This window comes from Aphelocoma coerulescens, chromosome 3 (genome assembly GCF_041296385.1).
Source record: "Aphelocoma coerulescens isolate FSJ_1873_10779 chromosome 3, UR_Acoe_1.0, whole genome shotgun sequence".
Taxonomy (NCBI): domain Eukaryota; kingdom Metazoa; phylum Chordata; class Aves; order Passeriformes; family Corvidae; genus Aphelocoma; species Aphelocoma coerulescens.
In genome coordinates this window covers 24,907,829-24,923,078 of record NC_091016.1, presented here as the reverse complement: position 1 = coordinate 24,923,078, position 15,250 = coordinate 24,907,829, and the positions used below count along the sequence as shown (strand labels likewise).

Genomic DNA, 15,250 nt, shown 5'->3' with positions numbered 1-15,250 from the left:
TTAACTACATGTAGAACATACTGCTAGTTGTGTCTTGAAGTATTAATTTTGGGTTGGCTTTTTTTTTTTTGGAATTGTAGTAGAACCTACATTACTCTCAGTATTTTTTTGCCAAAAAGACAAAGATTAACTGATCCACAGTAAAATCGAAACCTGTCTAGAAAATTTTAAAGGGAAAACTTATAATAATTTACTTCTGCTTTACTCAAGATTTTTTAATCATTCTATGTGTAAATTTTACAGATATGGTATTCATATTAAATTATGAATGCTGTGGCTTAACTAAATTCTGTGCATATATGGGCAAATCCCTAAACTTCAAGCCTTGTCTTCTCAGCTATCCAATCCCCTGAGAAAGCCAATTTTCTTTCATGTCTGAAGAAAAGAAAAATGTACTATTAAAATGCAATTCAGAAGTGATAAAATCTGCAAGTGGAGCAGCCGGCTCACAGCACCTTCGATGTATTCTCTGGGACACTGGGGCCACATTAATTTTTGTGTGTGTGTGATGTCCATCCCATGTGCAAATTAGCATTACAAGTGCCCTAATCTGTCTTGTGTGAGGGTGTCCTTTCCCATGGGGATACACATGCTACTATAGCTTTTTATTATTTAAAACTCTGCTAACTCAGGGTTTTTCTTTCACTAACTTTACATGACATTTGTTTGTGACACGTGATAGGAGAAGTTGATACAGCTGGAAAGATTCTAAGACAATTTCTTGTTGGAAAGAAGGTGGAAAGAAAGAAAAATAATTTAAGAAAACACTCAAACAGTTGCTGATAAATCAGTCAAAATAAATCATTTTCTGCATCTGTATCAGCTGAGAGACAAGGAAGGGTATTTTAATCCTCATCTTTATCAGAATCTTGTTTGCCTAACTCTTATAGGGACTCTGATTCTGAAAAGCTTTCAGCTAGGGGAGGTTTCTGATTAACTACATGGCAGTTAAAAGTGATGTTTTAGACTTCTGAAGCATGTATTTCTAATTCTACTGAGTAATATTTTTTCCTGCACTTCTAGAATACAGAATGCATGTTGATTTTTTTCAGAATACCAGCAACGATAAGCTTAATTCCCAATGTTTTACTTTATAGTAAAATGTACTTATTTGCTCTCATTACTCTCTTGGAAACTGAAATAGATGGAACTAAGGCACGTTTGTAGGGTGTCTTGCAGATCTTTTCTATACAAGATGTTTTTCACCTTCCTCCATACAGTTTGCTGTGGAACCTACCCAGAAAACCTGTGGCTGTCCATGACAGTTAGGGACATCCATCTGAAAACCCCTTCCAGCAGGTAGCTGGAGCTTTGCTGCTCGCTGGCACTATGTAAGCAGCAAGTCCATCATCATTATGACCAAAAATGAAAGAATCTGGCTCAAAAAGATTGCTGATTAGGACATAATTATAACTTAAGAGTAAGGTATACAGTCTGTGAATTCTGAAGAAAGAATTTCTCTGTTTTGTGGTTTAGCAATACATGCAAGTTTCTGTTCTTTTAAATGAGATTATGGTTTATTTAGCTTTGGTTATCAGATACCAAAAGATGCCTATCTCCATAGGTGGTCTCTATCCTTGTGCATGGGCAGTTCCTGCTCCTGACAGCTGGCACAGGCTGCACTGCCTGCCAAGACCTGAGGTATCAACATGCACATCCCAGCAAAGAGAACCCTGATCATCCTGTACATCCCACCAGTTGTTAGTGCAGATACAGACAAAGTAATAATCTACTAATGCAAGTGAACAAGTGACTTTGTCCTTGTGCACAAAGTCTTCATTTTATCCTGTTGAAACTTACTATCTCTTTGCTCCAAGTTTAATCTGAAAGAAGCTGCAGGAGAAATTGCAGTAATCCTCCCACAATACGGAGGGAGAGCATTAAGAAGGTAGTGAAAAATAGCAGGAACATATGTCCATGTCATCTCCTGCAGCATTGCTATCCATTATTTACATCAATCATGTGGCATCTAGAGAAGAGTATAACTGATTTTAAAATATTCTTGAATTTCAGATTTCTGCCATTTTCCTCATACCATAAAAATGATGAAAAGTATGAGCCATTACTTCATAGATCAGGCAAATATGGCCAAGAAGCTTATGGAACTAAACATTTCAGAGAAGTGTGTCCTGAGAAGTGGATAGCAGACAAGGTAAGTCACTGCAAAAATCAAGGATTTATTTACTTTTTTAGATTGCTATTTTATTAGAACTAAGTGAATTTCAGTATGATCCAGAGATCATGGAATCCAATGGGATTCTTTCTAGCATGTTATAAAATCGCATAGTTAGAGCTGTGATGAGATGTCAGATTTCCTTGACTCTCTGGTAAATACAATTTGAGGAAATTCAAAACCTTAGGTCCTACAAGATCAGGATTTAAGACCCTGATTAAGTAAAGCTTCAGTTATATGCATTTTGCTAAGTTTCATTCTGTTTGTATTGCCTTTTCTGATTTAAGAGAGGTTGTATATTTACTCTTGTACATTAAGATAAACCTTCAAGAAATTATAGCAAAAACTGATAAAAACAACACAATACTTTACTGCTTAAATTCTTTGGAAAAATCTTAAAACTAGTGAATAGCTGTTTTTTATTTTAAGATCACCTCATTAAATTGCCTGCTTTGTCAGGAGCATCTCATAAATTTCTGGTTTTGTAGTGCTGCCTGAGGTAATTTTTCTCAGTTCATGAGTTTGTGTAGTGTTTTCATTACTTCTATTTGTATTAGGTATCTTAATCACATTAAAATTTCTGAGTACAAAAAAGATAATGGACTTTGGCTTTGTGCTGCACTCTCTATCAATATAGTTAGGGGACTGGAGCATTTTTTGTAGGAGGAGAGGCTGAGACAGCTAGAGCAGTTCAGTCTGAAGATGAGAAGGCACAGGGGAGATATTACTAAGGTGCATAAACGCCTGATAGGAGTGAAGGAAGAACAGGCAGCCAAACTTCTCAGATTCTGTAGCGTCCAGGGACAGGACAAGAGCCAATGAACTCAAGGGAAGCTCATGAAACTCCATCTGAACACAAGAAAACACTTTTGTTTTCCTTCTTTTTCTGTGAGGGTGACAGAGGACTGGCACAGGTCGCCCAAAGAGGTTGTAGAATCTCTGTCCTTGGATATATCCATGGTCTACGCAGCCTGCTCTAGCTGAGCACAGGGGCTGTAGGGGTGATTTCAGGAGATCTCTTCCTGCCTAAACAATTCTGGGATTTTGTAAGATATGATAAATTACTTCCCTGAAATCAGTTTAACTTTTGTAAATATACAGCAAGTTCCAAGGCACCTTAGTTTGAGAAGGAACATTTTTAGAAGTTTTTTCCCTCAAAACTTCAAGCTTTAAAAATGAGCTCAGAGTAAAATTTTGGTATTTCAACGTGCATTAATTATATCTCCTTACAAATAAAACATTAAAAATCAAACAAAAAGGTCTGAATTTGTCTTTCAAAAGCAATGAGTGGAAGATATGACTGGCTGAAGTCCCACAGCATGATATACAGAAAGGACCTAAATGTCTTATTTCTGGTACTTATCTTGTCCTGTAAAGACTTGGTTTTCCAGTTCTTAGCAGTTCTTTCTCAGGCTCAGATGATGATATCAAAAATCTAATGATATTTATACTGTATATCATATCACACATATATAAACTATGGGCTTAGCTGAAAAAACTCACTTTACTTGTGATCTTAGATAGTTATCAGCCTAAATCTCTGGAGGTGAATAGCTGTATACATTAACCCAACATGACACAGAGCCTTCCAACCCCAATTCTAAATCAATATGAAGCTTCCATTAGGAGCCGCTTACCCCGACAGAGAGACAAGAGGAGAAAAGGGCCATTTATGACATATCTACTGCTTTAATGGGTCATTATTATCAGGAAAAAAACCCAAAAAGAACCACAAAACCTTAAGCTCCTCACTGCAATTTAATGGAAAAAGGCCTGTAGGCAGGTGTGACGTCATAATTTCATAACTGTTAAATTTGATAGAACTCTGTCACTTTCTCATTTCTAAGCTCTATGAAAACTTTGAATATAGCAGTGCTATGAACAAAATTATCCTGCTCTAATGAATCACAAGACTAAAGGGTGTGTAACAAAATATTAGAAAAAAAAAATCAGATTTTTGCTTAATAGTTTGTCTGCTGAACACAACCCTCCTTTGAGTCGCCCATGAGGTTATATCTCTGTGGATGCAACTTCTATTACAACATGAATTCCTGATAACACTGCCATGATTTCAGCTCAGTTTCTGACAGTCTTATGCTAAACAAATTCAGTGTACTGTTGCTGGTAAGACTGTGTAAGTTCTTCCAAGGAGTCAGGTCAGTGGATCAGTGACCCCTCTGAGCTGCTGAGGTATTATTTGATGTTAGCTGATACTAGCTGGCTTTTTTTCATATTATGTATAAAAAAGTTTCCTTGTGTGTGTGTGCACGACTATGTCCTAGTTGTATTTTCCTGAGGTTTTCATGTGTTTATTACTCTGCAATTTAATTCAAGTCACAAAAAGATTAGTATGTAAATTATATAATTACTTTAGAAGCAAAATGAACAACAATGAAAAATATTACCTTGTTACATTTCTTCTGGAAAATGAAAGGGTATTAGCATAGACTTCCTCTAAACATAATAATTACCATATCTATGTGAGGAAAAGTTAATAGTTCTTTTTTTCATCTAGTTATAATCAGAAAATTTTTATCTCAATCTGTTTACATTTCAAAGAAGTTTGAGTTAAGGGAAAAAGTGTTCTGTTCTAATTCTTCATTATAAATAAACAAGGAATGGAAATACTATACCTTTAGTGAAACTGAACCTAGTCAGTTTACTCAGTAAATCAGTATAAAACATAAAAATGCTTACACATTTTACATTATATATCTGAATACATTGGAATGCCTTTGATAGAATTTATGTGAGAAGTTTCAATATAAAAAATTTACTAATCACTAGGAATTTAATATACAATGATAGGTTCCAATGTAGGTGGACAGTCAAGGGATCAAATACACTAACTATAGCCTTTCAGCTGTCAAAACACTCACATATGTTCATATTTGCTGAGGCAGAAATGATAGCTTACAGTCTTTAATCTGTATTGGAATTAGTTTGCATATGCATTTTAGAAAACTGACTTAATGACAGCATTTAATGTTTTCTTATTTGTAAAATTCAGGAAGTGATAGTTTAAGATGTTCCATTCTGATAGATTCTTCCGTCTGATGCCTTATTATAGGTGAATTACTGTACAACTGAATCACGGTTTCATTATTTGCACAGGCATTTTGGCCCTAAACAGGATTTTATTATCTACAACGCATAAAAATACCCAGGACTGCAAAGAATCAATTTAGAGAACCTAAGCATATTGCACAGAACATAAAGTTGACCTTTACCGTCTACAGCTTTTGGAATGGAGTGGGATGTGGAACACATCGTAGGTTTAATGTGGCACAACGCTGTCTGCAGAAACTTGGGTGGGACTGTGACTGCCTGCCCATTGCACCCGATGATTGAATCTGCTGTCACCAGCATCCTGATAATAATGAACATTCAGCTTAACGACCGTGATTATGATTATCATAATTGATGTGCAAGTGCAGTGTGTGGGGATCATTACAGCTGAACTGTACAGCAGAGAAACATGCCTTAGTTATAGATAATTTTACTTTTATGCATTGATTGAGATAAAATATGCCTTTCAAGTTCAACGGGCCAGCTTGATATAATTTTAGTAAGATTTCTACATGCATGAATTGATGTTCATGAGCTTCCTGCAAAACAGTCATTCTAGCTGTTTGTTTTGAGTTGTTTCATTCCATTAATAATGGGAAATAATTAAATAATTAGATGTTGTCTAGTGGAAATCACTTATAGAGCACTGCCAGTGTTAATCAAATATCAACTTCAAATAATTGTGATTATCATGGCCTTGCCTGGGCTAAGAAAAATAGCTCTTCTAATTCACCACCAACACAATTCTACTTTTGGTGGAGCAGTAGAAACAGGGCTGTGGTCAACACTGCTGGCATTTTCACACTGTACTGTGTAGCCATTAGAGCAGGCAATAGTTGTTCCATATATAAATTATATCACTTCCATCTTTGTCACCAGAGGCAGAGAATTACAGGCTCAGATTCAGCCAGTGTAGATAAAGGCACAATTAACAGCTTCAGTCGATTTTGTTGAACAGTGATTGCCTTCAACTGCGATTGCACGAAGTTGCAGAAGTATTTAATTAAATCATGGCACATATAACAGATAAACACGAGCATGAGTGTATATTTCAAGCCAGAGTTTATATAAAGAATGTTACAATATAAGTATAATGAAAAATATATAGTTTCATTGCTTTACACCAGGCATAAATTTGTCTCTTTGTCCAAGAACTGACAGATTTTCAATCTGGGTTAATAGGGAAAACAGATGACGGAAAAAATTCTTGTAGAGAGGGAAAGTGATTTTTTCTGTTTGAAAATTAGTTTTATCTCTTGTAGGGCCAACACATACAACAGTCATGGCTAGCGGATGATGTCATTATGAGGCAGGATTTTTGATGCACTATTTGTGCTTTTCCATCCCTGACTATACTGAAATTTATTTAAATTCCACCCCAACTCCATTTTTGTAACGTTCTAGTGATTTGACTTAAGAATAGGTATAATCTGTGTAAAGTTTTAATTTTTTTCTTGCTCAGACTGTGGCTTCATTTTTTTAAAGCAATTTGATTGTTTTCATTTTATTTAGGAAAAAAGATTGTCCAAGAACATTTTTTACTACGGTGTAATACTGGCTAATGTACATGCATCTGAACTGTCAGCTTTATTACCTTTTAAAACTTTAAAGGCCATATTTACCAGTGCGCTTTGTGATAGAAGTTACTAATGTGCATGAGAAGAGCTAGCACATATTTTGAATATCAGATTCCTAGTTCCCCAATCCAAAGTCAGTGTGTTTTTGCAGGCAATGCAGAGCTTACATAATGTGGCAGCCAGGAGGGAATTATTAGATGAGCTGTAAGGGTTTGCTTGTTCCAGTACCGGTTTCCTCATGAGCCATGTCAGGGATAATAAGGGTTGTTGCCAGAGTGGGATGCAGTCCAGCGATCCCCGGCCAATGACGTGGCCCCTGTATGGTTATTACTGCTGGCATGACTTGATGTATCTACTCAGATGCTTCAAATGGACCCTTAGTTTGAGTTATCAGCTATCTGCTTCCAACAAAACACCGCTTTCTCTCACTTTTTTTGCTATCCTGAGTCCTGCATCAAACCAAATCATTTAAGTCCAAGGATCTGGTCCTACAACAATACATCCTGTACTATTCACAAAAACTCTGTCTTTTTTACCCTGCAACACATATTTTCTGCTCTCAGAAGAACCAGTTGGAGTCAGAATGCTGCTGCATCTTCACATGAAAATCAACCAGAGTGATTCCCTGCCTCCACACAGGGTGATTCCCACAGCAGCATTACTGTCCAGAGCTGTGAGCTCCTTGGAGTTCAGGTGTGTGGCTACCTGGTTAGACAGTACAGAAAAAGAGCAGTGTTGCCCAATTCAATATCACAGAACAACTTAATAAGCAGGTGGTCTCTGAAACTGCCTGCAAAAAGTATCTTTAAGTCACTTTTGCAACTTCTACTTCTGATCTCTTTCTCTATTTTTCAGTAAATGTCATAATGTACTGTTGCGAAGGAAAGGTGTTAAGGAAAGCAGGAGCGTGCCATGTCCAAAAATGGGAACACCAAACATTACCTCTCATTCACAGGACTAGAATGAAATATCTCTTATTATAAGATGCACCCATTCAGTCTTCCAGGAAAGCAAATGACAATTCCAACTATTGACAATTTCTAATGATCCTTTCAGGTTCCTTATGACTGTCTTAATTACAGAAATACACTTTGTTATGAAGATCACTTTCAGTGCTCCCACTGGAAAGGTTCTTGAGCTGTATATTGTTTCCTTTGAGAAATCCTTAAGATCACCACTGTTGAGTTGCCTTGGAAAAATGCTATGCTTGATATACGATTATTAATGATTATTAAACATAAGTGAGATTTCAAATTATTTTCTTAGTTGCAGAAAGATGGTAAATGCCGTGAAGCAAATTAAAACATGCAAAATGTATCCTTGGCTACTGTTTATCTAAATGCAGAAAAGAATCTGTGGATAACTGGAAGGCTGAATAAACTTTCTAGTGGAGGTTATTGATGAGTTACAGGGTCTGATTTTGAAGGAATGCTACAAAGTAGTGTCTGAGAAGAGTCAAACTATTCAATTATTTGCATAAGAAGAGATACTGTCATCACTACTCAAATCAAATCCATTCTAGTGGTTATTTGTAAGGGTTTGTGGGCAACTAGTTGAATATTTTATAAAACCTGATTTTCAGGTCTGTAATTTCTCAGAGGGAAAATGCAGTCCCTTGATGATGATCCAAGGCTTTGAAGAATAAATTGATTCGAAAGAGAAAATTAGATGGCACTTATTATACTGTCTAACTAGCAATCCCGTGTCATTTGTCTGTTGGATGATAAATGTCTTGCTTTGCCTATCTTCCTCATTTAATAATGTAACTTGCATCTTAGTGGTATAGAAGAAAACCTTGCTTTTTTAGTAAGAGTTAACTTTAACCAGTATTTCTCTGAGGGAGATGTATATATGTTTAAGCTTTCTAAATAATGCCCATTGTACACATTGCTTAAACATTTTAAAGCATCTTATTTAATCAGAAACACTTTCGAAATAGAGTATCTTGCCCAATTTCTTCAGTACATGCTTAGAGTACATTACAGTAACTTGTGGCACAGTTTTAAATTGAAAAAAAAAAGAAAATCAGTTAATCTAGAAACAGTAGATACTGGAGTTACACCTAATTTATTTTGTTTATGTTGGTTTTAGGCCTTGACTATTTTGATATGATTTTCTTTGTTGGAATTCAAAATCCATACACTAAACCAGGAAATCCCTGGCCTTGCCTTGTCAGTTTTGGATAGGCTATTCAGTATTCTTGGAATTAAGTAGAATTTTTTATATGTATGTCAAACATAATGTATTTCAACTCAATTCAATTTGCCACAATATTGAATTAAAAAGGCTATATTTTGAAGTCACTTAAAATTCTTTATGGAACTTATCTGCAAAAGCAAGCTACTTACTATTTGATAATACTCACCAAGACTTTGTTTGTGCTTGTTAAATAGAGTTGAAATTAAAATAACCGAAAGCTTTTCACAATCCTCTGAGAATTACATGGGCCATACAACTGTTGAAACCTGCAGGTTTGAGAGCTGGTCCTGAGCCCTAGCATACTTGAGATATATCCATGGAGCTAGGCTAATTGGCATCAGGTAAGGATCTGGCCTGTAATGAATATCAGCAATATGTAAATACATGCCATTCAGACAGAATGTTCTAGGAAAAATGGTGTTACCTGTTTTCTCAGAAAAACAGACTTTTTTAATCTCATCTTTAAATGTACATTGCTGGTGAGTTTGCAAAATTGAGGGCTAAGATCAGAGACATATTTTGATGACTTTCTTGCAACAGATACACTTAGAACTACAGACTGTTGCATCTTGAAATGATGTCTGAGATAGAGATTTTGTTACACTGACTCATTATGATTGTATAGTTTTATAATTTAAATGCTAATAATACCTATAGGTGTTCTGGAAGAATTTTAAGATATTATGCCAGGTATGAGCCCAAGTTGAAAGAAAGGCTGTAAGTTTGGGGGGGGGTTTGTTTGTTTTGATGCTCTCTGCAGAGAGCAAATGTACATTATTCTCAGAGCTTCATTGCAGAAAAATGAAATTCAGAGAAACCTACATTCCTTGAATAGGAAAAACCACACTAAAAGCTTTGTGCAGTTATGTTGGAGTGAATGAGACATGGAAAGTAGTACAGGCTGCTTGTTGTCTTAATGGTTTGACATAAGTTTCTACTGCTTCTTTCTTTAAAATTTATATTATGAATCGATTCTGAACTCATTTGACCCATTTTAAATCGCGTTATGATATTCACTTTGGAATACACTACACTGTTTATTCATTTAATGCAATGAAGAGCTGGTTTCAACATGCCCTTTACAAACTCAGGATAAAAGGATGTTCCACCATGATATACTATATTATTTCTTCTCTTACAGTTTTTGTTGATCTCAGCATAATACTTGTAGGGAAACTGAAAGGCATATCCACATAAGGAGTGTTTTTATGAGTAGCTGTATTGCCATGTGTTAATGTTCTAGAATGAAAGGTATGGAATTATTCAGGACTAACCTTTGCACTTCAAATTCAGACTTCACTTCCATATAAATAACCTTACAAGCTTTGATGAGTTAATGTATAGTGGTAACCACACCTCAGGTAGAGGGGATAGGGTATAAAGACTGAAGCACAGAGTACCAGTTTCACAACTCTGTTGGCTTTGTTTCTCATAACGAGACTATTTGAGAGGGAATTTACATTTTGACTGCAATAATAGGAACTAATAACATTCCTGGCTTGTAGCTTTGAGACATGTCAGGATTTCTCACCTGTAGTCATGTGAAGGAATGGTGGCATACGTGGTAAGTGCTTATCATTACCAACCAAACACCCTGCTCTTTTAAAGAATAACTTGTTAGGTATGAGAGTCTCAAACACAGGGGGGAAACAAGGAAAAAGAGAAACAATAAAACATTGCACATTAACAGACTTTGTACACTAAGGCAAAGCTGCTTGATTGAGCAGTGTAGTGTCAACCATGTCTTTCTTCTAATGCTAAAAGTAATGCACATAGACAGAGTGACAATCAGAGTACAGCCTCCCATCAGCTGTAATTAATCTTTTAGTTAACAGAGACTAGAAAAGCTTCTCATCAGCCTCTTCTGAAGTCTGAGGCACCCTGTTTTTTGATGTTTGCATTCTGAGTAAAATTGTCCCCACCAGTTCTAACAAATTGAAACACCAGGCTAATTATGGCAGCTAATGAAGTGTGTGGAATGGTCACAGCTTGTCGTGAAACTGTTCCTTCAGCTCAGATTAGAGTTTCATCAATCACTTTTTTAAACTGATCCAGAATTGCTTCTGCCCAGTGCTTGGCATTTTTAATGCTGTTTCTGTAATTGGTTTTTTCCCCAAAGCTTAGGCTATTTTTTGAAATATTACATTCTCAGGACAGGACTTACAAACTCCAGTTTATAAAAAAACATTTCATTATTGCCTCTATCAGCTGATCAAGTGCTAGAAAGCTAATAAAAGAAGCAGAAATATAAAATTTGATATATTGCTTTTAATCCAGCTAAAGGTAGCAATAAAGCATATACACATATATGTATAGTAATCATTATTACTGTGGGCTGGATGTACACTGCAATCTCATGAGACATGGTTTGTGGGCTGGATGGTTTAAATCCCACTGAAAGACCTAAATGAAATGAATGACTTCGTCTTAGCTTATTTCCTAGTGGATTGTGGTCTTCCATATATCACTCAAAGAGTTTGGCATGATTTGTAGTTTTTGCAGATGCCCAAGCCTTTGGTAAAAGGAAGACCAAAATGTGTTGCTATTTAAAGAATTCCCACACTTCAGTTCAAATCTGAAGTCCTCAGAGAAGTATGGGAAACTTAACAGTATAACTTGTATTGCTACTACACTGTCAATGAATAAATTAGCATATAAAACATTGTAAAAATTCCCAGTTCCTCTTCATTTATAAGATATAATCATACACAGCTATACATTGAAAGTTCTGTATAGACATGTTAAAGTCTCAGGCTAAATTCTTTCCTCAGTGTGGCCAACGGAGTGTTGAATTTAGTTCAGAAGTTGTCCAACTGAAAAATGAAATAAACTTTTGCTTATGGGCTACCATAGAATATTGCAGCACAAGTTGTTGCATTTAGTATATACATAACATGTATTCATATCAGAACCAATGCAGCATGGTTTTAGTTTTTGAATTGGTCAGCAATCTATTTTTAAAATTTGTGCTAGTAAGTGTAATCCATATAATTTTTCTGAACAGTGTTGAATCTGAAACAATGTTTGGCTATAAATACCAGCTGTTCTTCTCCCCAAAGCTTCTAATCAGCAGGTTTGTCAGAACTAACTTTGTGCCAATGCCAAAACAAATCTGTGGCACCTGAGTGAGTAATCACTGTAGCTGAAGCTATTCCTGAACTGTATCAAAGAACTGGCAGATTTACACAGGAGAAAAAGTGCCATTGAAAACATGACATATAAAGAAGATATGTTATCATATATGAGTAAAGACAGAAAAAATAGCGATAGGTATTAGTCTAAAAGCTTTTGTTTCTTTTTTATTGATTATTGAGAACACTTGTAAACACTGGATGGGAGATGAGTAGTTTCTCTAGTATTAGCCCCATCTGCAAAGTAAGCTGCCTGAAAAATAAGAAAATATTCCTGTTTGATCATTTCTGTCTCTCCTGAAGGTATCATATATTTCTGGCAGAGGAAAGCTGGTTTTCTCTTTTACCTTTCATCAGTGCCAGGGCACATTGCTCACTCATGTTTAGCCAGTTGCCCATAAGGACCACCAGGTCCTCCTCTGCAGAGCTGCTGCCCAGCCTGTCAGCCTCCAGCCTGCTTTGCTTCTGGGGTGAATCTTTGCCAGGTGCCATTCTTCCAGCCTGTCTGCATCACTCTGAGTGATAGCCCCTGAGTGTCTCCATGGTACCTATTGCTTTGGTGTTCTCCAGGAACCTGAGCAGAGTGCCTTCCATCTCCACTTCCAGGTCTCTGAGGAAGATATTAAGATAGGCCCCAAGACAGCCCGTGAGGAAATATGTTGGTACCCAGGTTCCAGTTAGAGGAGAAGCCATTCATTGCTACCCTTTGAACCTGAGACTCCAGGAAGCTATTACATCTATTAGTCTGCACATCTATATTATAATTTACCAACTTGGTTGAAAGGATTCTCTGGGAGATTGTGTTGAAAGCCTTGTTAAAGCTCAACCAGACAGCAGCATCCACAGTTCTCCTTTGATCTATATGTCTAGTCATTTCATCACAGAAAGCAACCAGGTTAGAAAGTGTCATCCAGAATCATGTGAAACCAGATGAAATCTAACTGGAGTACTGGTTTTGCTGCATATCAGAAGCCAAATAAGATAAAAAATATTTTCACTTGAGGATTTAAACTCCTTATTTTTCCTCCTTAACTCCTGGTGGCAAGATTTTGGCAACTTAGAGAGAGTTGCAACTTGATCTTGGCAGGTTAAACATTTTCTGGCTTTAGTCTTGCAGGTTAAAAGTGGTTCTGAGCTTGTCTTGGCAGTGAGCACTTGGCACTGGCTTATTTTCAGCTGGAAAGAGAATGTGGTAGTTGAACAGATTAGACAATGAAGGGGCAGCTTACAAATGGCATAAGTCAAGATGTTTATCCCTAGGTGCAGTAGTTTCTAATGCAAGTCCTGTTGCTAGCAGAGTGTGTGTGATGGGCGGGACAAGAAGTTCGTTTAAAAATACAAGCACCGTGGTAAAAATATGTCCTTTATTTTTTTCATCAGATGCTTTTTAAGTCTGTGTTTTTCTGTACACAGGAATGCAGTGTTAGGCATAGTTCCACCTCAGATTTAATAACTTCTTTAAAGGGTTGTATATTTCTCATTAGAGTGTTTTCATTCTTGACAATGTTATTTATACGTCTTAAATAGATTAAGATGAATTGCTACTCCCCTCTTCAAAAATATTTTGTTAAAATACACTCTAAGAGGTAGACATTTGCTAGACAATAGCAAATAAACATCTCTTGGGATTCTGAATACTTACTGAACTATTTCAACTGCACATTTGTTTTTTAGCCCAGATTCAGTAAAGTTCAAGGGTATCCAAGTATGAAATAGCTTGCGGAGAAATTCACATTGGTTTCTTAATTTAATTTACTTGTAAAAAAAAGGCTACATAGTTGAAAAAATAGAGTATTATCTTTGGCAATTTTGGTTCACATACAGACATTCAGAATAGAATTTGGGTGATGTTTCATAACATTGCCTAAAGTATGGTACAGCATGCACTGTAACTTTGTGTGGCAAACTGTACTTGTAATATTGATACTGACTCTGAACAGGTCTAAAAGAACCTGAAAAGTGTCTACATCAGGGTGACTTCTTCTTCTTCAGTAGATTACCTTTACACACATAAAGAAATTAATTAACTGAACAGTTATTTATAAGGGAGAATGTATTTCTTCCTAAAGCATTGCAAAGCTAGTCCATGTTTGAGAGGAAGAACCAGACAGTGCCTGGCTTACAGATCATTAATAAATGGAATAAATGAATGTAGAGGGTACAGCTGGGAATTCCACCCTTCCTTCCCCTTGAGCAACAACAATGACTGCAGGGTACTAAGTAAATGTAACAAATGCAAATTTGGACCACAAATCTTCATTGCTGGTTATACTACACATGACAAAAAGGACAGCCTAGTTTCAGATCCCAGGTTAATTTTACAGAGACAACACTTACAGGAAAAAGTAATTTACTGGACCAAATCCTTGCCCTTTTTTTCCTTTGTCCTTCCTTGCACAAAACTTCCATCAAAGCCCAGAGATAATTTGCCTTTGCTTGTGAGAAGGGCAGTAAGGATTGACACATTTGTGATCCTTAATGAACACAGTGATCACAGAATATCTTACTAGTTTAGGAATAGTTGTGCTTTCCTTGTACAATGGCTCAAACTGTTGCATTCTGAAGAGCATCATTATTTTCTGTCATGTCATAGCTTAATTTGTGCAGCTATGAAATGGGATACGCTTTTGTTCCTTTGTCCAAACTACTACTAACCATGCAGGAGCTAAAATAGGCTCTTTTCAAGCCTAGAACACATCCTCTCCTACCTTGCACAGGTGATGACAAGAGGTTTTAGAGCTTGATTTTTGTCAATTGTCTCCAACTATCTCCAAAACACAAATTAGTACAATTTAGCTGCTGAGCTATGAAAGGAAATTTCAGTGAGCACAGATTAGTAGCAGAACACTTCTCCAAATGCTACAGAAAGGGAGGAATGGAGTTATAATTTCCATGTTAGGCTGTCCCAGGGGAGCACACATGGCTGTGCTGCTCATACTTGACACATCACACAGAAAATATCTAAAACTATGTGATTATCAAGTCAGTGCTTTTTCAAACTCATAAGCCATCATTAGAAATCTTTCATAACTTCTAGCAAGCCCTGTTTGAGTTTGGCTTCCTCATTTTTAATTCATAAAAAGATAAAACATGTAAGAGTC

At 36.4% G+C, this 15,250-nt stretch overlaps 1 protein-coding gene across 2 annotated transcripts in view; it reads left to right on the top strand.

The window, feature by feature from the left end:
* SPATA17 (spermatogenesis associated 17) overlaps positions 1-15,250 on the top strand; it is a 95,690-nt gene that overhangs the window by 73,724 nt on the left and 6,716 nt on the right. The window contains exons 9-10 of one of the 2 annotated variants that reach the window (XM_069009520.1): positions 2,014-2,152; positions 5,288-5,597. In XM_069009520.1, the coding sequence (XP_068865621.1) occupies positions 2,014-2,152; positions 5,288-5,302 (154 nt within the window). In that variant the 3' untranslated portion in view covers positions 5,303-5,597. Of the gene's footprint in view, positions 1-2,013; positions 2,153-5,287; positions 5,598-15,250 lie in introns of those variants that run through there. The other variant, XM_069009518.1, reaches the window with a different exon arrangement.